The 27784-nt window shown below is 49.1% G+C and overlaps 2 protein-coding genes across 3 annotated transcripts; both read right to left on the reverse strand.

Annotated features, from left to right (window-relative positions):
• Positions 1-1263: 1263 nt before the first annotated feature.
• On the reverse strand, positions 1264-16319 carry DDX23 (DEAD-box helicase 23). Of its 2 annotated transcripts, none has more exons than XM_082851159.1 (17): positions 16253-16319; positions 11741-11949; positions 11228-11332; positions 8639-8732; positions 8464-8529; positions 7777-7915; positions 7357-7490; positions 7108-7220; positions 6720-6863; positions 6399-6624; positions 5945-6090; positions 5434-5611; positions 4454-4696; positions 3862-4013; positions 3550-3658; positions 2588-2762; positions 1264-2150 (listed from the first exon to the last, which is right to left on the reverse strand). In XM_082851159.1, the coding sequence occupies exons 2-17, from the start codon at positions 11947-11949 to the stop codon at positions 1927-1929; spliced, it is 2457 nt and encodes an 818-aa protein (XP_082707285.1). In that variant the 5' UTR covers positions 16253-16319; the 3' UTR covers positions 1264-1926. The 2 variants fall into 2 exon arrangements, with proteins under 2 accessions (XP_082707285.1, XP_082707286.1); XM_082851160.1 differs by having other exon boundaries at positions 1933-2150; positions 3862-4009.
• A 3850-nt stretch (positions 16320-20169) lies between these two features.
• Positions 20170-27266, reverse strand: RND1 (Rho family GTPase 1). Its single transcript, XM_082850668.1, has 5 exons — positions 26427-27266; positions 25565-25652; positions 22833-22942; positions 21825-21959; positions 20170-21143 (listed from the first exon to the last, which is right to left on the reverse strand). Exons 1-5 carry the CDS (start codon positions 26544-26546, stop codon positions 20898-20900), a joined length of 699 nt encoding a protein of 232 aa, XP_082706794.1. The 5' UTR covers positions 26547-27266; the 3' UTR covers positions 20170-20897.
• Between the last annotated feature and the right edge of the window lie 518 nt (positions 27267-27784).

Here is a 27784-nt window from a genome sequence, read left to right on the forward strand (position 1 = left end):
CATCTGAAGGACCAGGACATGGTCAGGCCAAATGGCAGACGGGAGCCAACCTGGATTGGGGCTTTGGGAAGGGAGGGCGTGTGTAGCGGAGAACATATGGACAGCGTCAGGGGCCTCCTTGCCCCACTCATTCTTTTGCTCTTGCATCTTGTCATCTCTGTTCTTGGCCTTCATGCCTCCTGGGGGATACGGGCCTCAGACTTTATTCCCTGATTCATAGCAGCTGCTTAAGTTAGGGTTAGAGCGGGAGAGATAGGACCCAGTGGACAGCCCCCAGAGGCCCTGTGTGTGACCTACAGAGCATGCTCCACAGGCCCTGCCCCACCTCACCGTCATCACTAATAAACACCACGCACCATCCCTCGGGCTCCTGGTGTGTGTCTGCTGGCTCAAGTAGCCAAGTTCCTCACTGCAGGGCCAAGTCTGGAGGAGGTAAAGAAGTATCCTGGCCGCCTCTCTCTCACAAAGAACCCATTAAATGGGAAGGGAAAAGGACAGAGCTGGGGGAGGCACTATACTCCCAGGTACCCCTCCATGCCCAGGGCCTGGAGGGAAACTTTCAGCAGCACAGAAGGGACTTGTTTGGGGAGGTGGAGAAGAGGCTTAGTCACCTTACACGGTCCCTACCTCAGGCCAAAAAGGTCCTGAAGTAGTTGCAACTTGAACTCCAGGTACATGCCCAGCTCTTTGATGGGTAAGGAAGAGCATGTGATAAGAGTATTGGGGGAGGACCCAGGCCGTGCAGCCCTCTAGCCCTCTCCCCACAACCTGAACTCAGCCGGGCCCAGCTCACCTTTCCGTGGTGCCTCTGGTGCCTGTCTCCACAACCTCCCATGAGCAGTGGGCTCGGCAGTTAGGGAGCCACAAGCAAAGGTCCTGAAGACTTGGTGTCAAGCACACTGCACCAGGGCGGGAGAGTGGTTCTGACTGCTTCACCTGCCAAAGTTTCACAACTGCTTTCCTTTCTCACCCTTGTGCAAAGCTCCCTGGAGGGTGTCCAGGCCAGAGCTTCAAGTTCTGTGAAGCCAGAGCAGGGGAGGGAAGATGCATCGCGGTCCTGCTGTCGGTGCCTTTTCCATCTCCCCTCAGGCACCTCCTATAGACTTAAACTATCAGCTCAGACCCTAGGCTCTTCTTTGAATGTTGATTTTCTTTCATCTCCCAAGTGAATCCACTGTGTCCAATGCTATCCTCCTGGTCTTCTGTGGTACCAGGGAGGACCTGGGAGATGAGTTTAGCTAGAACTAAGACACAGCCTTAATATTCGTGTATTTATTCTCAGAACATACAAACTCTTCTCAGAGAATAGAAAACAGAAAGTTCACTCTGACTTCAAGGACTCAGCCAGCTCCCCATCCCCACACCTGCTAAAAAATTCCCCGGGTGGTGAGGGATGCCTAGAGTGCACAGTACCCCTCGGCACAGGGGCCATGCACAACTCTAAGCAAGGCTCTCCACGTGTTCTATAATCCGAAAGGGCAAACAGCTGTCAAAATGACAATAAGAGTCCAAGATCCATACTCCTCAGTGCCAGATCCCCTGGGTCACCTAGGGCAACGATGGTGCTGCAGCTTACGCAGTCACGTCTGTGCCGAAGAAGTCCCAGCCCGGCAGCCAGGTCTGTTCAGTCTAGGAGGCAGTGCCAATTGGCTGCCCCCATACCTGGCAAGAGCTGATGGCCCAATGCAATCCCAAAGCCCGCCGGAGGGGCAGGGCTGGGCCAAAACCTAGGGTAATTTGTTCTCCTTGCCCCCTAGCTTCCTCTCCTCTCACAGCCCCACACTCAGGCCTTCAGAACTGAGGGTCTGGGCCAGGGAGTCTGATTGTTTCCTAAGCCCCCATAAGAGTGCGGACCTGGGAAGAGACGTGAGGGTCCTGAAGAACAGGCTCCAGGGCGCAGCCTTGAACCGCAGGGAGAGTGCTGTGTCAGGCAAAGATGGTCTCTTCCCGGCGCTTCTTGGTGAGGATGGTGCCCGGCTTGTGCTGGGCATCGGGGTGGTTGGCCAGCTCTGGGGGGCAGGAGGACACCGGGCTCTCCAGGATGGCTTGCTTCAGCTCATAGAACACAGCAGAGTCCTCTTTGGTGAGGAAGGTGATGGCCACACCACTCTTGCCTGCTCGTCCCGTGCGGCCAATGCGGTGGATATAATCTGGGGAGGGGGAGGAACGTCACTCAGGGCGCCAGGCCAGATGCCCTCGTGAGCAGTGCGTGAAGCCTCCACTTCTAAAGGCTTCATCCTTGCCACCACACCTCTGAGGGCAGTAAACACAGCTCGCACTGCCTGAATCTACAGTGCCCACTGTGCTCTGCCCGCTAGCACTGCTGATGGTGGCCATCCTACCACATTAAGACGGAGTGGCCCAGCTCCGTTCTTCTCCATACCCAGAAGACAGAGTGCAATCCCAGGAGCTGGGACAACACACCCAAGAGAGATACAGGGCAGGAGCTCTTCTCACTGGGACAAGCAGCCCTAGGCTCAGAGCTGTGAGACTTGACAGCAGTAGCCTCCTCAGTGGAGCTATTCGAGGAGAAACGGGCAAGGAATCTCCCTTTACCTGGATTGAAGCTGCTTTCCACTGCACTTACCTTCAATGTTTTTGGCCATATCATAGTTGACAACCATAGACACATCTTGGATGTCGATACCACGACCCGCCACATCTGTAGCCACCAAAATATCCTTGGCCCCAGCCTTGAGGTTGGATAGTGCAAACTCTCGCTGCTCCTGGCCTTTTCCACCATGCAGCGTACAAGCGTTGTACTGTTGGAAGAATGGTGAGGTGAAGAAAGAGCAATGGGATCATGGAAAGACAGAAGTTAGGAGGGAGTGGACCGGGAGGAGGGAGGGTTGCAGAGAGCAGCAGGGGAGATGGAAAGGGGAAGGAGGCAGAAGAGAACAAGGGCAACTGAAGTAAGGAGAGAACAAATGAGCTGAAGAAAGGGATAGGAGAGATTGGGGGTGGTGGTGAGGGGAGACACAGACAGGGCAAGGTCAAAGGTAAAGCAATCAGGGGTGAGATGTGGAGCCAGACAGATGAGAAGTAGTGAAAGAGAGAATGAGGATAAGAGATGAGGGTGGAAAGCAGGGACCAAGAAATTTAAGGAAGTTTAAGCCTGAGTGGAAAGGACACACCCTTCCCCTCCAACACCAGTATCAGGAGTAAAGGACACTCATCACTAACATCTCCCTCCTGACAACACCATCCTCTCTCCCAAACATAAATAAACACGAAACACTTTGACCCACTCTACTCCTTATCCTCAGATCCTGCCAGGATGTGTCTCATAACCTCTCCCTGGCCCCAGCACACTTGGAGGAAGACCCAAGGCAGCTGTGGCTGGCACTGCTGGAATGGACAGGGAGTCACAGCAATCGACCAAGTCCTCTTTATCCCCATCAACCACCCTTTTCCCTCTGACCCTGGCTTGTTAAATGTTGGAGAGGTTCAAGAGTAGGTAAGCACTGAAAGCAGAAGCCTAGGGGGCCCGTCTAGTTTCAGAAAGCAGCACCGAAGAGACCAGGCATTGCTCTCCCCTCCCAGACACACCCCCATCTTCTCCAGGGATTTGGCCAAAACATCACAGCCCTTCTTCTGGTTGACAAAAATGATAATGGGGGGATCAAAGCCTTGCTCCAAGATTGCCAGCAGCTTTTTCCTGGAGAGAAGAGGAAGAGAAAAATGAGATGCATACTACCCTCCACTCCAAGTGAAATGCCCAACACTGATCTACAAACACCAATTCCAGGATCGCCAATGCCCAGCTCTTCAACACGGCAGAACAGTCGCCCTCCAGCCACCACTCGCACTAAAAAAAGCCTCTTCTCCATTCTGTTTCCCCTGGCTCAGCTGCCCCCATACCTCTTTTCAGACTCTGACATGAGGAAGACCTTCTGTTCCACACGTTCGTGGGGCTTGCCGGCAGAGCCAATGTACACCACAGCAGGTCGCCGAAGATAGCTCCGGGCCAGACGCTCCACTGCTGGGGGCATGGTGGCCGTGAACATGACTGTCTATGAAAACAAGAGGTTCAGCCCTGGGCCCAGGCAGACACATCCCACATCCCACCATCAGCACAGGCAGCGCAGCCCAAGCTGCAGAACAGAAAATGAGCCATGGTGTGAGTTTTGCCAGAAGTAGTGCCTGACAGAGAGAGAACTGTCCTTTGCCTTCCCACTTCTTTTCCTCAGCGCCTGTTCAGCAGAGTACTTTACATCTTATGCTAACAGGAAGGGCTGAGAGCATTTGCCAGCACCTGTGGCGGGCAGTAGCATGACTGTTTGGAATCATTTTTCCAGGGCTAAGAGGCTACACTGCTAGGACTGTGAGAGGACTGTACATGGGGAGCCATGCCTCACCATTCTGGAAACATGCACTTGCCTAGGGCAAGAAGGGCCCTGGAGCAGGTCTGGCAACTTGCCCAACTTTTCCCAGCCTAGTGAAGCAGCCTTACTTGGCGGTACTTATGTTTTCCTGACTCGAAGTTGGCCAACATCTTCTCAGGGTCCTCGGCCTCATCCGTGTCCGGCTTCTGGTTGCTGACAGGCATGTGCTCCAGGATCTTCTGGACGTCTGGCTCGAAGCCCATATCAATCATCCTGTCTGCCTCATCCAGAACCACATAGGTACAGCGGCTCAGCACCAGGTAGCGGTTCTCCAGCACATCAATCAGACGTCCTGGAGTAGCAATCACTATCTGGGGGGTACAGTGGAATCATGTGTGGCCCCAGCAGGTACCCCTTTCTTCTCTCTTCTGTGAACTATCCACCCAATAGATCCCCAATGCTAAGGAACTTTGACCCCAACCTCCAGTTATGTTTGGTAGTGAAAGTTCCTGACAAGTGGCATGAAATCACTTGTTGCTACCTTGGATTTTTTTCAGGAATGAATGGGGTCTCTGAGTAAGGTCCAGGGATTAGACAGAAGAGGCAACATCAACAGAACTTTCTTCGACGGAAGAGAGACTAAGCAATACTATGGAGGGGGTTGGATAAAGGGATTACACTAAGAAGCCTGCAGAAGACTTGATTCCTACAGCAGACTTCTCGTAAAAAGCTCTCCTCCCCTACCCTAAGAAGAAGGCAACACAAAATCAACGACATGGTCTTTCAGAGCGATTAAGAGCACAGCCTTCACATATGAATCTCAGCTCTGCCCATCACCAGCTGTGACTTTGGGCAAGTTATTAACCTGATTCTCAGCTTCACCTGTAAAATGGAAATACCGTTACCTATTCTCTTTAAGGTGGTTGTGAGAATTAATGATATACAGAGTAAAATCCCTGGTGCATAAGTCCCCCATAAATAACAGCACATATATACATACCAGCCCCTTTCTTCATTTACTGTACATCTATGGCAGAAACTAGAAACAGAGCCCCCAGACAGAGAGCCCTCCCAAATGGCGGGCTGGCTGCTGGCCAGGTGAACAAACCTCACAACCCATGCGCAGCCTGAAGCCCTGGTCTTCTCTGGAGATGCCGCCAATGACAGCCACAGTGCGGATGCCTAGCGGCTTCCCAAACTTGATGGTCTCTTCCTCAATCTGCTGAGCCAGCTCACGAGTGGGGGCCAGGATGATGGCATAAGGGCCCTGGTCTGACTCTTCGATCCTGTGGTAAATGGGGCATTCCACAGTTTCATGAGCTTTGGTTCTCATCCAACCACAAACAGGAGCAAGACAAAGTCACTCTTAAGAGCAACTAAAGGGAATGAGGAGGGTGGTGGGAAAAGAATGTAACAATTGCTCTTAAAAATCAGACTCCGGGATAGCCAAGCTCTCCAGGGAGTGGTCCTTGCCAGCAATAAAATCATACACTTCTTTGATATCATGATCCAATTATTCCCTAATATCTGACCCAGACTAAAGGCTTCTGATTATAGACTTAAAAAGAAAACCAAATGCTCATTTGCCATTTTCACCAACTGGTGTCAGCTGATGTCACCTGTCAATTTTGGGGAGAGTGGTAATCCAGACCAGCAACGGGATGAGGAAGGCTGCTGTCTTGCCGCTGCCAGTCTCAGCCACTCCAATGATGTCACGATTCTGTAGCCCAATGGGAATTGCCTGACGCTGGATAGGTGTTGGCTCCTGTAGTGACCCAGAGACAGTAACGTGTACAGGCAAAATTATACTACCTGGGCTGCTGCTGACAGAGTGGGCACATATGCTAGCACAATGGGAGGACACCAAGCACAGTGAACAGGAATGGGACCCGAGAAGAAACACAATCAACAAACAATACTTCCACCAGAAACTGAGAGACGTCACCTTGGTGCCCACTGGCAGAGAAGGCACCGAACAGTCTAGGAACAAAGTTCTCTTGTCTCAAATTAAATCCGTACCCCCTAGAATCTGGGAACACGTAAGGCCCTCTGGGCCAATCTGCTCCTTCATACCTTGTAGCCACACTTATCGATGACCTCCAAGATGTGTGGAGGCAGAGAAGAGTCTTTCCAGGATCGGATGGGATTGGGGATCTTGCCACCTTTGGTGGTGATGCTGTAGTCCTCACGGAAGATCCGCCAGTCCCTGTCTGTCATCTCATCCAACTTCTTCTGGGACCAATGCCTATCATCCCAGCGTTGCTTGGCTTCCTTCTTACGAAGTTTGCGGAGTCTTGCCCTGGAGCAGGACATGGGGAATGAAGGGGTTCGTATCCTCCATCTCCTTCCTGTAGACTCGGCTCTGCCCAACCACCTGCAGCCCTGCCCACTCACTCCTCCTGCTCCTTTTCTTCCAGCGTCCGCCTCTTCTCCATTAGGTCTCCATAGAAACGTGACTGCTCTCGTTTCTGCTGCTTTAGGTCAATGCCTGCAATGAAGCCTCGCCCCAACAACTGCACCTGGTGCCGTTCTTTGTACCTGGGATTGAGACAGAGGAAGAGGAAAAGAGAAGGAGCTGCTAAGCACAAGGATGGAGGTGCAGACTACCAACATTACCAGTTCCCCTTCCAGCCAGGGTCCTTCATCGCCCAGAGGGCTGGCTAACTACTATTTTACCCATCTCCTCATCCCAGCCTATCTTACTTCTATCTCTGTAGTCACTGGTTCTCTCTAGCAACTGCCTAGTTTAAAAGACCTAGCACTGAGGCCTGAAGACACTCACAGGGGGTTGTAGTCAATGGAAGTGTCCTCAGATGCATCCCACTCAAAGACAAACTTGCGGTCATTGAGATGCCTCGTCCGGCGCCGCTTCTTGATGCCACCCAGGTAACGCTCCTGCCCGGGCACAGAACACAAAGCCCATCAAACGGGAGGCCCAAATCTCATATACAGAGATCAGACTGGCCCAACAAGCAAGCCTCCTTAGTGTGTGAGGAGCGTGGGGCCACGAAGACAGAGCTGAGGCCTGCACCTTAATGGCATGCAGTTCCTTGCTCTTATCCTTCTCCTCCCGGATTTTCTGCCGCCCTTCCTCATCCTCATTTCCATTGGTCTCCCGCTCCATCCTCTCCCTGCGTTCCCGACGTTCCCGTTCCTGAGGGTCTTCTGTAGACCAAAGAAAGCAAAGCTGCAGAAGAACTCAGTGGAAGAAAAAAGAGGGCATGGAGGAGATCCAGACAACAGACACCAAATGAGTAAAAAAATGAGGGGGGAGATTTATGATACAAGGGAAATGGAGACCTAACAGAAAGATATTTTTCTCAGAAACTTGCCCCATCCTTCCTTCTTCCAAACTCAGAGCAAATAGCTTTCTAGCTCTCTTAAGTTACACCACAATCCCATTCCCACCCTTCCCTACCCTGTCTAGGGGCTACAGGGTAAGAAAACGAACCCAACATTTTCCTGCCCAAGTCTTGGAACTGTTTCCTTTTCTTCCTCTCTTCCTCAAGCATCCTCTGCCGCTCCTCCACCTCCTGCTGCCGTCGCTTTAGGGCTTCAGCCTCTCGTTCTGCTTTGGAGAGGAACTTGGGCTACAAAACAGATTACAACTGTAAACAATGATCTAGGAACAGGGTATAATCACACCACTGATGGCAAGATGGCAGGGAGCCCAAAAATATTTGCTCAGGCATTAAACATGTTAAGGAAAACATAAATAGGCCCAGGACCCTGTTACGGGCTAAACTGTGTCTCCCTCAAAATTCACATGTTGAAGCCCTACCTTCCAGTACCTCAGAATGTGACTGTATTTGGAGACAGAGCCTTTAAAGAGGTGATTAAGGTAACCTGAGGCTCCAAGGTTGGGCCCTAAACCAATCTGGCTGTGTCCTTATAAAAAGAGAAAATTTGGACACACAGAGATACCAGGAGCATACACACACAGAGGGAAGAGCATGTGAATGTGGAAAAGACATCCATCTACAAGCCAAGGAGAGAAGCCTCAGAAGAAACAACCCCATCTGATCTCAGACTTCTAACCTCCAGAACTGTGAGAAAATAAATTTGTTGTTTAAGTCACTCAGTCCGTGTGTTCTGTCATGGCAGCCAAGCCAACTAATACAGACCTTCAAGCTCTTACCTTAGCCTCAGCTTCTTCCTCAGCCTTTTTCTTGGCCAGAAGTTCCTCCAGGGATAATGGCTGGGCCTGAAGATAAAACACAGGACTTCAGTCCATAGAGGCTCTCTCCCTGTGAAGAACAAAGTTGGGCTTGAACTGAAGAGGAAGATGAGGAAAAAAATCCTTCCCTTTTTACCTTAGGCTTCTTATCACCATGTTCATCCTCTTCATCCTTCCTAGAGTCTCTGTCTTTCCGAGATTTAAAATCTTTTCCTCGGCCAGGAGATAAACTTAAAGGCAAAGGAACAGGAAAAGTCCATATCACTCTTAGCCTAGCCCCTGGATGAGGCTCAGACTGAGCTCGCCAAAAGAGGATGGAAGTTTTCCCATGACTCAGCAAGGCTGGCCCACGGTCATCCAACATGTCGTGAAGCTCCTTTTGCAGACCTGGTCACTCTGCCTGCTCTGAAACCTAACAATGGCCCTATCTTGGCCCCATTCTACCTGAATCTCCTTTTCTGAGACTATTCTCTTCTGGGAAGTGGATCTTCACTACTGATATCAAAAATTATTTCCTCCAAATATTACTCAGCCATAAAAAAGAAGGAAATATTACCATTTGCAGCAACATGGATGGACCTAGAGATTATCACACTGAGTGAAGCCAGACAGAGAAAGACAAATATATGGTATCACTTATACGTGGAATCTAAAAAATAATACAAATGAATTATTTACAAAACAGAAACAAACTCACAGACACAGAAAACAAACTTATGGTTACCAAAGGGGAAGGGGGGCGTGGAAGGCTAAATTAGGAGTATGGAATTAACAAATACACATGACTATATATAAAATAAACAACAAGAATTTACTGTAGGGAATTCCCTGGTGGCACAGTGGTTAAGAATCTGCCTGCCAAAAAAAAAAAAAAAAAAAAAAGAATCTGCCTGCCAATGCAGGGGACATGGGTTCGAGCTCTGATCCGGGAAGATGTCACATGCCGCGGAGCAACTAAGCCCGTGCACTACAACTACTGAGCCTGTGCTCTAGAGCCCACGAGCCACAACTACTGAGCCTGTGCTCTAGAACCCGCGAACCACAACTACTGAGCCTGCGTGCCACAATTACTGAAGCCCGTGTGTCTAGAGCCCGTGCTCCACAACGAGAAGCCACGGCAATGAGAAGCCTACGTACCACAAAAAAGAGTAGACCCCGCTCGCCGCAATTAGAGAAAGCCCGTGCACAGCAACGAAGACCCAACGCAGCCAAAAATAAATCAACTTTTTTAAAAATAAAAAACATACAATTAAAAAATTTCTTAAAAAAAAGAATTTACTGTATAGCACTGAGAACTATATTCAATATCTTGTAATATCCTATAATAGAAAAAAACCAGAAAATATACACGTGTGTGTGTGTGTGTGTGTGTGTGTGTGTGTGTGTGTGTGTGTGTATATATATGCGCGAAACTGGATCACTTTGCTATACACCTGAAACTAACCCCATATTGTAAATCAACTATATTTTGATTAAAAAAATATTTCCTCCAAACAGCATATGCATGTCAGTAGAAAAAAAAAAAATCCTGCATTACTTGAGAATACACAATAAATTTAGCCGACATGGCCACCCACATACACCCTTCCCAGATACTGCTATATATGTCCTTTCCTCATCTCTCCTTCCTACCAGCCCCAGCAATCTTTCCCCACACCTGCTATAAGCTTAATATGCAAGAGATCTCAACCCCACTGCGTTTGTTGCAAGAATTCTATTCTTTGCCCTGAATTCTAATCTACAGATTCAGGGCCTAATAAAAACTTTGTATAGAAAGTTTCCAGGGCTTCCCTGGTGGTGCAGTGGTTAAAAATCCGCCTGCCAGGGGCTTCCCTGGTGGCGCAGTGGTTGAGAGTCTGCCTGCCGATGCAGGGGACATGGGTTCATGCCCCGGTCCGGGAAGATCCCACATGCCGCAGAGCGGCTGGGCCTGTGAGCCATGGCCACTGAGCCTGAGCATCCGGAGCCTGAACGTCCGGAGCCTGTGCTCCGCAACGGGAGAGGCCACAACAGTGAGAGGCCCACGTACCACCAAAAAAAAAAAAAAAAATCTCCTTGTCAATGCAGGGGACATGGGTTCGAGCCCTGGTCTGGGAAGATCTCACATGCCATGGAGCAACTAAGCTCATGCGCCACAACTACTGAGCCTGCGCTCTAGAGCCTGTGAGCCACAGCTACTGAGCCCGCGTGCCACAACTACTGAAGCCCACACATCTAGAGCCCGTGCTCTGCAACAAGAGACGCCACCGCAATGAGAAGCCGGCGCACCACAACAAAGAGTAGCCCCTACTCGCCGCAACTAGAGAAAGCCCACGCACAGCAACGAAGACCCAACGCAGCCAAAATATAAATAAGAAACAAATTAAAAAAAAAAAATAGTTTCCAGAACAAAGAGATCAAGATACTGGTGCATTAAGCTATCCCAACAAATATACGTTGTACATTCTGGTTAGAAAACTGAATGGTCCGATGGAGCTGTTTTGTTGGCTGGTAACCTTTTCAAACTAAATTCTAAGAACAAGCTGACCCTCAAGAAGTGGTGACTTCACTTACTGGTTATCCTTTCTAAAGAAGGTGTGTGCCTTCTAAAAAAGACAGTTCTACTATAACTGCCAATAGGATTCGCTATGGAAAATTTACTTTCCCCCGAAGCTGAGCCAGCTAAGATGCAGAGAGGAAGCGACCAGAGTGTTGCCCTAAAGCCCACTCCCACTCCCTCAGGTACCTGGATCGCTTGCGGTCCCGTCTGTGCCCATCCTTATCCCGATCTCGGTCCTTCTTATTCCGATCACGCTCCTTATCTCGCTCTCGTTCTTTGTGCCGGCGTTCTCTGAAGACAGCACATTTAGGAAATTACATGACACTTCCTGAGTCCTGAGTATCCTGCTTCACTGCAGCCCTAAGAAGGTTCCCATGCTCTTTTCTCCCCAAAGTAATATTTTACAAATTGGAAAATGTGTTTCCCAAGAAGTTATGAGGGAATTCTAAGAAGGTCTAAGAGCTCAGAGCTGTACTGCTAAGTATCAGTGGCAATGATAGGCCATGGATTATGTGAACAGATGAACTATCTTCCTTGATCATCTGGACCTTCATCTTACAAGTTCCCTATTAACCTTTAAGAACTAAGAGAAATGTATGAAAGACTAATGCCCTAATATGGAGGCATCAGAGGAACCAAGAATAAAGGAGTTTGAAATGTACACTCCCTTTTCACGTAACAAACAGAAAATTACTTTACCTTTCTGTGGACTTGGAACGGGAACGGGAACGAGAACGGCTGCCTCCTCGACGCCTTTCCCTTGAACGATGCCGTTTCCTATCTTTAGATGGGGAAGACTTCCGGTCTCGGTCTCTATCCCGTTCTCTGTCAGGAGTCCGAGATCGCTTCCTTTCCTCCTTGGAAGGTGATGCCTCACGGTCCTTCTTATCAGCCAGCTCTCCTGCCATCTGTCATGGGTAAGAGGCGTATTTATTATGTACTAGGTACTGCTTTAAACTTTTTACAAATAATTTACTTAATCTCAAAACAACCCTCTGAGGTAGATATATTGGTATGCATGCTTTATGGATGAAGAAGCTGAAGCTCAGATGTATAAAGTAACTTGCCTAAGGACACACGGGTGTTAAGTGTCAGAGTTTTAGGCAGTCTGGCTCCAGAGGCCCATTCTTATTCATTAATGCTATGTTATTTCTCTGGGATTCCTTTTTGTATATATTCATTTCCAAAAGTATACAATGAATATACCTTATTTTTATAATTAGACTGCAAGAATATTAAAAGAAATGTTAGTTAATGAATAGTATACTAGCTATCTCTAGAAACATCTTGTTTTGCTTATGTTAGGAGTCTATTCTGTCTGCCAGCCCACCAGGATCAGTCAACGTATATACATCTAAGGGAGATAAGTTCTCTTGAGCTCACAAAGAAAGCTCAAAAGAGAAAAAAGGAGTTTAACTTAGAGATTTGGGATTATGATCAGCACCTCAAGGAAACCTAAATTCAAATAGAGAAACTCACTTTTACTCAGATTAAAAGAAATGTATTTCTAGTTATACAATGGCAAACACTTTGTGAAGGGTACATAGGACTCCATACACTTTGGTTTTACGACTTCCTTCCTTCCTACAATTATTTTAGAATTTAAAATAAGGGAGGGAGGAATGGAGAGAGGGAAGGAGGGGAAGAGGGAGGAAGAAGTGTACCAGAAACTAGAGATCACAGACGTTCTGACTCATGTTCCCTACTCAGATTTTCACAGCCTTGATTATGATCCAGTCCCATGAAAAGTTTGAGCAGGAATTTGTTCTGTCCCCATACTGCCTAGGGGACATTGAACACCATGCCACACTGTCAACTGTCCTTCAGACTACAAAATTTACTTCAGCCAGGTGCTAACTTCAGACAGCAAGTCTGAATCTGCCTCTATTCCACCATCACCACCACCATCCCTAAGCCTCAGGATATATTTTTCAGAACTTACTTTAACCCCAAATGGTTCCAAGGAAATAACAGTTCCCTAAGCTTTAGCTTATGATCCCCCTTTCCCATGTAATTCCTGCCATATTTTTAAGAAGGGAGAGTATATAAAGGAGAGAAAAAAATGAACAAGTAGCACTTTCAAAAGGCGGAGACAACCCATTTTACCTCAAAATTGCCAGTACGTCATGCATATCACATGGAAATTATACTTATGTCTCGTCCACTTATAGCCCTAAGAAAACAATCCAGGGACTTCCCTGGTGGCACAGCGGTTAAGAATCCGCCTGCCAACGCAGGGGATACGGGTTCAATCCCTGGTCTGGGAAGATCCCACGTGCCGCAGAGCAACTAAGCCCATGGGCCACAACTACTGAGCCTGTGCTCTAGAGACCGCAAGCCACAGCTACTGAAGTCCATGAGCCTAGAGCCCGTGCTCTAGCCCATGCTTCACCTCAACGAGAAGCCCGCGCACCACAACGAAGACCCAACGCAGCCAAAAATAAAAATAAGTAAATAAAATAAAATAGCCCTCTTCTATTAAAGAAAAAAAGAAAACAATCCAGAGGAAAGGCCATCTTCTCTATAAAGCATCCTGGACATCAGCATTCTTTCGACAAATATTCACTGAGTACCTGGTAGGTGCCAGAAACTATTCTGCGTACTGGAGATACAGCAGTAAACAAAACGAAGTCTCTGATCTCATAATGCTTAAATTCCAGTGAAGCAGACAACAGTTAGGCAGAAAGATAAGAGAATTTCCAACAGTAATGAGTGCTAATGAAGAGAGTAAAACAGGGTGACGTGATGGGGAGCAGTATGAACAAGAGATAGAAGGCTCTGGAAAGAATTTTTTAGATGACATGTAAGCTGAGACTTGAATGATGGGAAATAGAGTCTGCAAAAATCAGAGGAAGAATTTATTGGGCAGAAGGGACAGTAAGGCACTGGGGCAAGAACTAGCTTAGCATGTTTGCCAATTAAAAATAGACTTGTGTGGGACTTCCCTGGTGGTCCAGTGGTAAAGAATCTGCCCTGCAATACAGGGGACGAGGGTTCGATCCCTGATCGGGGAAGTAAGATCCCACGTGCTGCGGGGCAACTAAGCCCATGCGCCACAACTACTGAGCCCGCACGCCTCAACTAGAGAGCGCGTGTGCCGCAAACTACAGAGCCCACGCGCTCTGGAGCCCGTGCACCACAACTAGAGAGAAGCCCACGTGCCGCAACGAAGATCCTGCATGCCGCAACGAAGACCCACCGCAGCCAAAAATAAAAATAAAAAATAAGTAAAAAAAATAAAATAGACTCGTGTGAGGAATTCCTTGGCGGTCCAGCGGTTAGGATTCAACGCTTTCACCGCTGGGGCATGGTCTGATCCCTGGTCAGGGAACTAAGATCCCGCAGGCTGCACGGCAGGGCCCAAACAAATAGACTCATGTGGCTCAGTGGCAGTGACCAAGGGGGAAGACTGATTCGCGATGAGTTCAGGGAGGTAGGCAGGGGTTAGATCATGGAAATGTGTTTCAGGCCAGGGTAAAGGAACTTGGATTTTAATCTAACTGCAGTGGGAACCTTAGAAAGGTGATAAACAGGAAGTGATGTGGTCTTATTTTACATTTTCAAAGAATTACTTTGGTGACTTGCAAGAAAACATACAGTAGGGAGGCAACAGTGGACACAGAACCACTGAGAATGCTATTACAGTAGTCTACACAAGAGATGACAGTGGCTTGTTCTAGGAAAGTGGCAATGGAGATGAAAAGAAGTAGAGGGCTTCAGGGTACATTTTGAAGGCAGAGCTGACAGGACTTACTGATGAAGGGAGGAAACAAAGAGGAGAGACAAATGTAACTCCTAAATTTACGGTCTGACCAACTGGTTAAATGGTTCACGGTGCCATTAGTGACCAGAGGAGACTGGGGAAGGAAAAGACTTAGAAGAAATCAAACGTTTCATTTTGACCATGTTGAGTGTAAGATGTCAATAAGAAAACCAAGTGGAGATTCCAGAAAGGCAGTTGAAAATGTAATTCTGCAACTCAAGAGAGAGTCTGGAGACAGTAACTTGAGTTATCAATATACAGATTGCTTTTAAAGCCATGGGACGCTAAGTGATATTACCTAAGTAGGCATTCTAGTTAAAGAAGAAATTAGAGGAGGACCCAGGATTGACCTCCGGAACACTGTAACATTTAGAAGTCAGGCACAGGAGGAGCCAGAGGGAAAAACTGGAAAGAAACAACAGCCAGTGAGAAATAAGAAAAAATAGTAAAGTACGGCATCACAGAAGTCAAAAATGTGTTTCAAGGAGGGAGGGGTTACCTGTGTCAAGTGGAGAAAGACTAGAAGATAAAGGAGTGACCCTTGCATTTGGAAAAAGAGATGGCTTGGCGACCTTTGACAAGAGCTGTTTCAGTGGCATGGAGGGAGTAGAAGGCTGAGTGGAGTGAGCTTAGAAGAGAATGAGAAGTGCAAATAAGAAGAAAGTAAACGTAGGAAACTTTTATTATAGGTTCCACTTATCACAAACCTCCACATCTTTGAGTTCCTCAGTTCTTGTAGGGCAGGGGCAGAGTCTTTTTTTCATTCAATGAACTATGTACTAATCAAGCATCCACTATATGCAAGGCACCATGCTAGACGCTGTGTGAGTTACAAAAGGAAATCAGGAAGATCCTGTCCACAGGAAGCTTACAAAACAATAGAGGGTTATGAGACACATAGCAAGATGCAGGCTCAAATGAATTATTGCAGGAGTTCAAAGAAGAAGTTTACTTTCACTTGTAAAAGGGAATTTGGAAAGACTGTAGAGAAAGTAGCTCTTGAGCACTGAAATATAGGTAGAATCTGAAGATGTATAACTGAAGGTGCCAGGAAGAAGTCATTCCCGGAAAAAGAAATAATACAGGAGGCGCAGAGGCGGGAAAGCATGACTGGTTCTAGGAGAACAACCAGAGTTTCAGTTCGGCTGGAGCAAGGGCTACTCGAAACATGAAGGAATAAAGTCGGACTGAGGGTATCACAGGTGCTGTGCGCGTGGGAAAAGGTCTGACCTGGAACATCGTCCAGGGACCTGCCCTGTGCCCCCAGGAGCCAACACTCCCGCTGGGGCCCGCGCCCTTTCGCTCCTGCCCGCCAGAGCTTTCCAAGCTCGTGCCCCTTCCCTGAGGCGTTCTTCCCGTCTTATCCCGGAGACAGGAGCCACCGCTGTGCCCTCACTCTCGCCTTCTCTGCAAGCTCCTGGAAAACGCTTCCATCGCCCGAGACTCACCACTCTTAAGTCCGAACCGCCCAACGCGGCCTCAACGTCGCCGAGCAGTCGCCATCTTCCCCATTTCCTGGTCGCCGGGCTGCTCCCCAGGCCGCGCGGCAAGCTGGGAAGGCGAGTTCCTGGTGCTGAGCAGCGCAGGCCGAGAGCGAGGGGCTGAAAACTACCAATCCCAGAATACACGGTGAGAGCGTCGGCCCCTGGCCGCGGGGGCCGCTGGGCAATGTGGTTCGCCAAACATTTGAGTCTGCGGGAGGAAGAGTTTTTCGTGGGCCGGCTTTTCTCAAAAGGTTTTTCTTTCCGCGGGCGCAGTCCTCCTGGAATATGCTGGTTTTCCTAGAAACTGTAGTTAATGACATCATGGCCTGTGGCTTACAACGGAGAAATTTAAGGCCTTCCTTAGATAGCACGTAATTATAATTGGCAACTACAGTGACAACTATAAATACCGTTTATGGAAAAGCGTTTTTACAAAAAATCTTTGAGATAGATTATTAGCCCTATTTTACGGGTGGACAAACTAAAAGTTAAGTTACAGGAGTAGCCTAGTATTTCCCAATGAGGGTGGGACAATTCACGGTGTGAGACTATCCCAGGTTTAGGAGGACATTTTAGCAACCCTGGCCAGGCGGCAACACCCTGGTTAGTGTGACAACTCAAAATGAGCCCACACAATGGATTCCAAAGGCCTCCTGGAAGGATGGTATCTCCTGGGCTGTGGCACCTGGTTTTCTCAACATTCCAGATAGGACTTGCCTTCTTCACTCTTTTGCTGTTTGGAATCTGGCCAGTTGTTTGGGTTATCTTAATACTGTTTTGTTCTTTCTTTCTCCTAGTTCCCTCTTTTCAGTCCTCCAATGAGATTTTTTTCCCCCAAAATTGTACTTTCACTTTGTTTCTCTTTGGTCATATGGTTCATAATTCTAACCCCCTTCCTCCCAAACAAAAACAAAAACTCTGGCAACTTCTAGGACGGTTTAGATAGATACCAGGAAGTAACTAATGCCTCTTTCCTTCCCTTTTTCCCATCACCAGCTTTTTGGTTTCAATCCCACATAGCTTTAGTTCTGGTTTTTCTCTCTGAATGTGTTCAGTTCTACTGAAGCAGAGCCTAGGATAGGCCCAAATAATCCTAAAGCTCTGAGCCTCAAGCATAAAGGCCCAAATTAACTGTGGGATAGGCACATTTCTGCTCTTAGAACTCTGCAGTCTTTGAGCTGCCCACTTGGACCTCACAGAGAGAATGGAAAAGTTGTCTCAGGTCTGTTGGGTGTAATTCACCCAGTGAACACCGGAGGGCTATCCACTCACAGAATGGAGCTAACAATCAGACCAAAGGTGTAGAGCTGCGGTTGCTATTTACTAAGTATTGATACCTCCTAGTACCCAACTCTGTGCTGGACACTTAACTTACATTACTTTTTTTAAAAAAAATAAATTTATTTATTTCTATTTTTGGCTGCGTTGGGTCTTCCTTGCTGCACGCGGGCTTCTCCCTAGTTGTGGCGAGTGGGGGTTACTCTTCATTGCGGTGCGCGGGCTTCTTACTGCGGTGGCTTCTCTTGTTGTAGAGCCCGGGCTCTAGGCACACGGGCTTCAGTAGTTGTGGCTCACGGGCTCTAGGCGCATGGGCTTCAGTAGTTGTGGCGCATGGGCTTATTTGCTCCACGGCATGTGGAATCTTCCTGGCCCAGGGCTTGAACCTCTGCCCCTGCATTGGCAGGCGGATTCTCAACCACTGCCTCACCTGGGAAGCCCTAACTTTACTTGTTCTTCTAATAGTATAAGATGGGCATTATCTCCATTTTACTGATAAGGAGATTGTGGCCCAGAAATATTCTAAGTCCACATAGTCAAAAGAATGGAGCCAGTATTCAACTCCAAGTTCATTTAATTTCAGAGTAGATACTCTTTCCCCATTTCCAGGCTACCATTCTCAATCATCTTTAAAGATCAGTAAATTGAGACCCAGAAAGTTGATGAAGCTTGTCCAAGTTCAGAGTGGCAGAGTTCCCCCAGTACTGGTGCACACCTCTCTCACGGCACATGTAAGACATTGAGCTTAAAGGATACTTGCATGGTTTTTCCTACCCTGCTAGTTCTTTCACAAATATGCATCTTTGGAGATGGAGACAGAGGGACTACATTCTAGTAAGGACCATAGGGAGAGAGTCTCCTAGTTAGGTACCGCATGGCTAGCAGTAAGGGGCCCATGGAATTACAGTTAACATTGAGACTGGGTTTGAATCCTGACTCTACTACTTAACCAGAGTATGATCTTGTACAAGTTATGTGGAATCTCTGGCTTTTCTATTTCTTCTTTTATAAAAGAGGGATAATAATACCATTTGCCACCCAGGCTAGGATAGCAGAGCAGTAAAAAGTGCATGTTCTGTAGAGAACAAACTAGTGGTTACCAGAGGGGAGAGGGAAGGGGCAATATAGGGGTAGGGGGAAAAGAGAGTTATTATGGGATTATATGAAATCATGTGTGTGAAACTTTTGAAAATTGTAAAGCACTATAGAATTTGAAGACTCATTCAATTTTTAAAAAGTGAAAAAAAAAATTAAATGGTTAAACTTAAAAAAAAAAGCACATGTTCTGGAGCCAGGTTGCCTGGATTTGTATCCACGTTCTATCACTTTCTAGCTGTGTGACCTGAGGCACATGAATCTCTCTGAACCTCAGTTTCCCTGTCTGTAGAATGACGTCAGTAGTACCCCAGAGCGTTATCAGAGGAATAAGTAACATATAAAGAACTTATAAGCAGCCCTGACCCATAGTAAACATTTAACAAATGTTAGCTATTTTCATTTATGAGGTTAAATGTGATAATGTAGAGAGGATCGGGAGTTTGGGATTGGCAGTTTAGGACGAGAATATGAAAAAGAATATATATATATATATATATGTATAGGTATAACGAAATTACTTTGCTGTACAGTAGAAATTAACACATCGTAAATCAACTATATTTCAATAAAATTTTTTAAAAATACTAAATTGAAAAAAATGTGAAATTGTAGGTAAAGCACTCAGCACAATAGTGAGCACATAGTAAGTACTCAATACACAGTAACTATTTCCAGTACACTGCGAAAGTTGGAAAAAAGAGCTGTAAGCAGCTGAAGAGAAGGGATGTTAAGGCCCCTGAGCTGCCATCAACAGGCCATGGACTTGGAAGTTGCAGAAAGCAGAAGGCATCACCTCGCCTTGAACTCAGAGGAGACCAGAACCCTTGGAACCTCCCAGCCTTGGCTTCAGTCTGTCTATCTTCTGCAGGGGTTGGGATCTCAGCAGCTTGGATCTCCTTCTGATGATTCCGCTGAACCTTGTCTCTCTCCTCTAGACTCTCCATAGGGCAATGGTTCTCAACCACGAGTGATTTTGCACTGAGGGACATTTAGCAATATCTGGAGACATTTTTGGTTGTGACAACTTAGGGGTGTTACTGACACCTAGCTGGTAGAGGCCGGGGATGCTGTTAAACATCCTCCAGTGCACAAGACAGCCTCCACAACAAAGCATTATCTAGTCCAAAATGTCATTTGTTCTGAGGTTAAGAAACCCTGCTCTAGGGCTAAGGAGATCTTCATTGGCTTAGCAGGACTTGGGTGGGGAAGGGGATGAGGCAGGGGGTGTGGCAGAGGGAGGAGATCCTTGTTGCAAGTGCCAGGGAACAGTGGAGGCAGCCACTCTGCAACCCACAGAAAGGACCTCAAGACAGCTTTTCCTCATTATCGAAGACCAAAGGGAACAGAGACAGGAACTAAGAATACGGAGCCAACTTCTTTATATGTACTATATTGTTCAGTAATAAATAGGTTTTCTTCTTTAAACACAGAACATATAACAGACTGAAACACTCCCCCCTCCCCCCGGTTCCAAAGACAAGAGTCTATAAAACAAATGCCAGCTATACTGCCCTAAGGGCAGAAAAAGTCTGGTGACCCCCACCCAGCCCTGCGTCCTGCAGCACCACCACCCCCATGCTGCAAGAGAAGGGGGTCTGGGGCTTCTCCCTTGGACCCTGGGGACTTAGGTGAGAAGCATGTGAATGTATGATGTCACCTCTCCATGAGGCATGGGCTATGCAAAGATGAGGTTTCCTTCTCATTGGCTCTGACCAGCTCCTGCTCTTCTGATTTCAGTTACCAGTTACGAAGCACCTGGGCTCAGCTCCCAGAGGAGCTGCCTCTTGGCTTCCCCACTCTCCATTCCTCTGTGGCCTCCTCGGAGGGGAAGGGAAGGGCTCAGGGACCCCTCCCATCCCCTGGCCTGCATGGAAACGCTGTGTGGAAGAGGCATGATGCTGAAGGTGAGGCTCCTGTAGGCCCCCAACCAAAGCCATGAGGCCAGCATGCCCCCCCAAAGCCCCACACCTTTCCTGGAGCGGAGGGCACTGGGGCAGCTGGCCCCTCCACCACCTAGTGCCTGGCTTGGGGTGTGATGGTTCTTTCGCAGTGTCAGGTCCTCAAGCTGGGCCTGGCTCTTTCCTTGTCCCATTCCTGTCTCCTTCCGAGCCCTCACCGTGGCTGTCTGAAAACCTCACGTCCAGTGTCCTAAATTGTCTCCTCCTCCCTCTCCCCATGCCTCTGCAACCCAAGGGGGGAAGTGGGAGGTTGTCTCCCTTCTCCAACCCCAGCTTCACATAATGGAACAGCTCTTGGCCTTTTCCTTCTTGAAGGTGGAAGAGATGAGTTCGGAACGACTGGGGAGGTGGAGCAGTCGCTTGGAGAGGCTTCGGACAGGGCTCTTCGGGGGCACTGGGCTGGGCTTGTTCAGACACACCGTGGACGCCGTCCGGAAGATGCTGTGGATACTCTTTTCTGAGGTGAAAGCCGAGCCTTCCAGGTAGATTTCTGCACCCAGCTGCTTGGCTATTGCACAGCCCTGCGGGAGGAGTGAGGTCATCAGTGCAGTGCCCCAAAATGGCTCTGAAACACTGCCTTCTAAGGTCAGTGGTCCTCCCCAGGGCTGCTCCGATGGACCCAGCTGCCAGTCTCCCACCACCACCCTCTGCTGATTATCTTCTGAAGGTGAAGCCTGACTGCACCTCAAGTCACCTGGCACACTTTTTAAACCATACTGATGCCAGAACAAGTAAATCAAAATTTCTGGGGGTATGCCGAGGCGTTAGGATTTTCAAGAGCTCCCCAGATGATTGTAATGTGAAACACTGGTTTAAAAGAAACGATCCTTACACTCCCATGTGCATAAGAAGTTATCCAGGGACTTAATTAAAAATGCAATCCCCATACTTTTCTCCCAGAGTGACTCTATAGATAAGGAGTCAGGAATTCTAAAAAGCACCTCTAGTGATTCTAATGCAGGTGGCACACACAGGAACGGCTCACCTGCCAAACTATAGCATGAATCTGGGTAAACTGGTACCCAGCACCTCTATCCAGGTAACTAGTTTCCTGATTACAGATGGCCCCACAGAACACCAATTCTCTCTTGCCGTAGTGAGTGAGTGTGAGCAGGGGCCATATTTCAAGCCCTCTCCTGTAGCCTTCCCCAGCTCAGCCCCCAACACACACGAGGGCCCACACACACACCACACACACACACCTGCTCGTAAGAGATGGGTGCCTGCTTCTGGTGGGACAGCTCCATCAGAGTGCTCAGGTCTGTTCGCAGGTCTGTCTTACAGCCAATAAGCAAGACGCGGGTGCTGGGACAATAATCGAGGATTTCCGTCCTCCACTGAAGAGCCGTGCAAGAAGATGGGAAGGAGGAAGGAAGGAGAGTCAGTGGCTGACGGACACCCGGAGAAACCCAGTTGGCAACATCACACACACCATCCAGTACACCACCAGCTCAGCCCTCCCTCTGAGTCACAGCACCACCACTGCACTAATTACATCATCTTCCTGCCCATGAGGGCTTTGGGGCCACAGGAATGCTGTTCCAAGAGTCTGTCCCCAAATTCAACAGCCCAGTCACCAGAGAGAGCACAGAGGCAAATCTCCCAGTCTCTGCCAAGCATACGGGGCATGGGTCTGCCCCCTCAACCCAGAGGGCTTCACAAGTCCAGAAAGCCAAGGAGAAGCCAACCGGTCTCTTTCCAAGGGAAGGAAATAACCCCAGAGTCTTCTGGGAAACTAGGCTAGTTCCACAAGCTTTCCTGGGACTCCTCAGTATGGGCAGACCTTGCTACTCGGACCAAGGCATTTCCCACCAGCAGTTCAGCTCAGGCCTGCCTGGCTTGCCCAGTCCAGAAGGCCTGGGATCAAGGTCAATGAAAGCTGCCACCAAAAGGCCCCTTCCCCGACCCTCAAACCATATCACCAGACGGTTCTCTCCTCTCAATCCCTCACTTCCTGAGTCTCAACACTTCCCTCCCTTGCTGGGCCTCTGACAGAGCAGTGCAGGAGAGGGGCAGAGGCAGGATGCAGAGGGGACTGGAGATCTGGGTTCTAGTCCTGGAGCTGTAGCTAATGTGGCCTCAGGCAAATCTCTGCCTTCCCTGGCCTCAGTTTCTTCCTGTTACACAAGAGGGGATTAGATGACAAGGTCCCCAAGATTCCTTTTTGTTCTCAGGCTGAGCTAGAGATAGCAGAGTTTATCCAGCCTTACCTTCTTGAGCGCACTGTCCACTGTCTCTGGACGGCTGATATCAAAGCATAGTAATACTGCATCTGAGTCGCTATAGCAGAGTGGACGGACATTGTCATAGTAGGGAGATCCTGGTAGAGACGAGAGAGAGCTGATGGTGAGCCATGGCATTCTCCCTCCCTACAGGCCTAAACCAAAAGAGCCCTGGGAATACCATGCTTGGTCCCTTAGGTGAGATGGCCCCACCCATGCCCCAGGGGAATGTGCTCCAGTGCGGAGCTTGGGACCTGACCGCCTTCTGCGGTACAAGAATATCATCTTCCTTAGTCCTGAAAAAGGGAAAGGGGGCAAAATAAAAGGGAGGTGGAGTATAATTTGGCCCTGTCTGGATCTCCTACAGTGGGCTTAGTTGCAGGTCCGCCAGTTTTCTGAGTCCCAGGGGCAGCTGCTCCTACCCCTACAGAGAGACCAGGCCTCGTTTAAGGTGTCTTTTCTAGAGTCTGCCTGCTGCCCAACCTCTGCTCTAGGGTCTCCCCAGTGAAGGAACAAATCTGCCTGTTACATAAGTGGCTGCCCCGCTTCTTTGCCGTGGGGTCAGAACTCTAGGAGGCTGGCAGGGGAGGGAGAGCATCAAGAATTCAGTGTCCCACTCCTCCCACCCAAATCAGCTTAGGCTGTAAAGGGCACAAGGAAAGCTGTAGCCCCTATCCCAAGATCTCAGGGAGGCATTCTCAGAGACAGCAGCACCAATAGCTGGGATTTAGAGGCTCGAATAAGGGTCCTTCACTGGGAGGGGAGTAGGCAATGCAGACTCAGGTGGTCCAATACGGGAGAATGCTAGGGGTTGAACCTGCCCCCCTCCACCCTGGGGAAGGAAGAGTAGCAGATTTGGAACCCAGACAATCCGTGCTCAGAATAGCAAGCAGCCCCTCTCCCTGAACCGCAATTGCCATGGAAACTGGGGGGAATCCAAGCTGAGGCGGTGGGGGGGGTTAGTTGTTAAAAAAAAAAAGGAGTAAAGGGGAGCTGGGATAGCTGCTTGCTCCTTCAGCAATTGGTCCCCATCCCTCTCTGAGGTGGGGTCTTATCACAGCATCACTGAGCAAAGGGAGCACTGCAGCACTGGGGAAGGGGGAGGGGAGGAGGCCTCCATTCTGGCTCCAAGCGATCCCCCTCCCCTAAGACCAGCAAGTGAATAATGGGAACAGGTTCAACCCTGGCCCCAGGGCTGGGAAGCCCCATCCCACACACCCCTGCTTCTCCTTCTCCCTTGTGGGCACTTCATTTGCAAGAGGGAGTTTGAGGATGACCGATAGCCTGCATCCTTTCAGAACTCGGGGGGTGGGGGACGGGCTGGGGGGATGCGACACGGGGAACAGAGACCACCTTGCTGACTTTCCGTTATCTGGACTGGGATTCAAGGGCTGCATTCTGACTGTGGGAGGAGAAGGAGGGGCTCTTTGGGGTGGTGGTAGTGAAAAGAGATGAGCTGCAGTAAGATTCTGGGAAGATTGACAGGTGGGCAGAGTACAGCAGACGAAAAACCATACATCATGCAGCCACGCTGCATTCCAGTCCAGTCCAGCCAGCACAGCACAGTCCAGGATAACCAGAATCCTGCCTCCCAGCCCCTGGAACTGCAACGGAGGAAAGCATGCCTCCGTTGAGGTTGAGGAATCTGTTTTGTTTCGGGGAGTGGGGAGCAAAAGGAAGTCTCATTTTCCGTTTACCCATCCCCTACCTCCAATCTTTCGAGACCTCAAAATTGGATGCTGGGAATAACAGCTCTTTGGAGGAGTAGGATGGCATATTTATATGTAACAGGAAACCCCTGGTGATTTATAGTTCCTCTTAAACTCAGCCTGAATATGCATTTTTTGGAGAGAAGTGGATTTTATTTTCTTTCTCCTATTCCTGGCTTTTAGTCCTTAATTGTGACTCTGAGCTCAGTCTATTAAAAAAAGGGCTGGGCTAAAGAGATAATGAAGGGGTCAGAATCAAAGCAAAGGATAGACTAGCACTGAAGGTTTAGGGATGAGAGGCTTGAAACATATTGCTTTCTACAATCCAGAAAGACAGAGCATCTTCTACCTCAGCCCAGTCAGAGCCAACAGCCCCCCCAACTATGTACAACGTGCCCATGCCCCATATTAAGCCCCCACCCTCCAAAACACTGACGATGCATCGCTTCATCCCTCAGCCGCAGAGGTATGACAGTGGGGCTGAGCTGCGGCAGGCAAGCAGGCAGCAGTGGCCTGAGATGGAATGCAGGAGAGAAAACTGAGTCAGGAGCAATATTTCCCCCAAAGCAGGCTTGTCTCCTTGCCTCACCCACAACGGCCTCCAGCAGCACTGCCTCCTGCCTCTTCTTTGGCTTTGCTCTGGGGCAGTAAAGCCTGTGTGTGCGTGTGCTGGGTGGCAGGGAGTGGAAATGGAGAAGCCCTAACTGCCTCCTCCAGTAGTCTTCCGGGGTCCATCCACCTCACCATCTCAGCCCTCTGAAGGATAGAGCCAGACCCAGAGAAGTGAGTAGCTTCTGGGGTTTATCCACTCTGAACCCCTGGACCAGCCAACTGAGTTGGCCAAACTCTCCCCACAACCCCAACCAAAGAATCTTCAGGTCCCCTTCTTTCAGTTTCCAGCAAGCACCAAACTCCTTCTCCCCGTCAAAGAGGGCAACAATTTCTAAAAGACAGCAGCTGCAGCAGACCAGTAGGGGTGGGAAGGCAGGGACTTGGGGCCAGCAGTCTTACCTGAGGTGTCCCAGAGACTGAGCTCCACTCTCTGTTCCTCTGTCTCCAAGCAGGCTGTGTAATTCTCAAACACAGTGGGCACATACGTCTGTGAAAAGAGAGGAACTATTCACACCCTGGGCGTCTCTACACTTGTAACCCTCCAGTTAGTGCTGGCTACACAAGAAGCCGCTCATCTTAGTGAGACACGAAAGTGTCAGGAGATAAGGAGAAGAGGGGATACCTGGGGCAGGAGGGACCACATGGGACAGAGGGAGGGGAGTGTAGAGGCACAGACAGTTTGCTCCATCAGAGTAAGAAATGTGAATGACTGCCTGCCAGGGACAAGCCCCCCATATCCTAGATGGTCAGGGAGACACACACAAAGATTCCTCTTGTCCCCAGATTTGTCTGTCTTCCAATGTCACAGCCACAAGCCAATTCTAGCGCTTTATCTTTTCCCTACAAGCCCCTTGGACCAGCAGGGCAGCAGAAAGGAGCAGCAGAAGCCTGCCTGGGGACAAGCACATAGAACCTTTGAGGATGGGTGAAGGGACGGACAGGTATTACGTCAAGAAAAAACCCCAGACTCTCAAATGCTTCCAGTTCCCTCTCCCAAGAGCAGACTCCAGGATGAAGGGAGGTAGGAGGGGATATGATGGGGGGACCTATGGGTGAAGAGGTGAGGAGGAGCCTTCGGGGCGGCAGAAGTGGAACAGGTCTCAGGGGAAGCTAAGGCAGGGCGGTCCTCCAGCCAGAAAGCGGCTGAGGATGGGGAGGGGTGGGGCGGGATGAGACAGCTCCCCTGGGCGGGTGGGAATCTACCCCCAGCAGGCATGCGGGCAAGGAGGAAAGCTGGCCAGCCGTCGGGCGAGCAGCTCACCTCGGGATAGCAGTCTTTCGCCAACACCTGTAACATAGCTGTCTTCCCACACTGCACATCCCCCACCAGAACGAGCTTACATCTGGCCACGATTGGCTGGGGGGCCCGTCTCTCCTTCATGGCTGCAGCCTCCGCGGGACCTGGACTCGGATTCAGAGAGGATAACGTTGCGCCAGATGCGTCTCAGCACACGACCCAGCCCGATTCCCTGTGTCTCTCCAACTGAAAAAGAGGCCGGCACAGCCTCCTTATATCACCCTGGCTGAGCCAATCACAAGAGGGGGCGGACTCTGCCACAGCCAATCCCTGATGTGGGATCCCCTCCAGCAGCCAATGGCAGGAGGTTCTGAGTCAGCCCTCTTTCTCTTTCTCTTAAAGCTCTTTCCCTTTCTCTTAAAGCTGCACCTTTGCTTTCTCTGAAAGGGGATTCCCACGTTGTTTTGCATTTGTATTGGGGTTGGGAGTAGGAGGGGGAATGAAGCAAAATTTAATGGTCTTGTGTGGCCACCAGTTAGTGTCAAAAACAAACTAGCAGGCGCAAGAGGGAAGAGATATGGGAACATATGTATATGTATAACTGATTCACTTTGTTATAAAGCAGAAACTAACACACCATTGTAAAGCAATTATACCCCAATAAAGATGTTAAAAAAAGAAAAAAGCTAGCTAAGAATGTGGATAGTGAGGTCGAGCTGGAGTTGTCCCAGGAGAAGAACAGGACTTGCCTAAATTGTAGACAGGTGACACCCCTTGGGGAAGGGGCGGTCCCAGAAATTTCTGACCCCCTCTGTTCTATCTAATCCCCACCCAAACCAGTTCCCACAGAAGCTCCTGCTGGACCCCTTTATCAGCTCCTGCTGGACCCCTTTCAACTCCCGTCTCTTTCTCAGAAATCACCTTCATCCAAAAATAAATAAGTTAAGAAACTTTCTTGCATCATCTGGAAAAAACCCACAGAGCTCCTGACCCACAGCTGGGCAGAGAGAAAGGAATGAGGGAGTCTGGCAAGTGGGGATGGGAGCAAGGAGTAGAAAACAAACAAAGTCGCTGTCTGTTCCGCCAGACAACCTCTCACTCCAGGCCTGGCAGGAGCTGCCTTAGGAGTGTTTGTTCTGCTGCTTGGGTTCAGCTTCCTGGATGAATCAGGCACAGGTCCAGTTTCAGGTTGACACCTACTGACGCTGAGGTACTGCGTGTGTCACCTGGTTAAAGTCCAGAATTGAAGACTGGGACTGGGACTTTGGGGTTAGGAAGCTGGAGGGCAAGATGAGGTTGAGATGAGCTACATAACTGCCTGCCAGCCCTCAGCCCTCAGGGCCTTCATCTTACTGCCTCTCTGCTAGACAGACCCATGGGAT

Source organism: Leucopleurus acutus (genome assembly GCF_964270905.1).
Source record: "Leucopleurus acutus genome assembly, chromosome: 11".
NCBI classification, from domain to species: domain Eukaryota; kingdom Metazoa; phylum Chordata; class Mammalia; order Artiodactyla; family Delphinidae; genus Leucopleurus; species Leucopleurus acutus.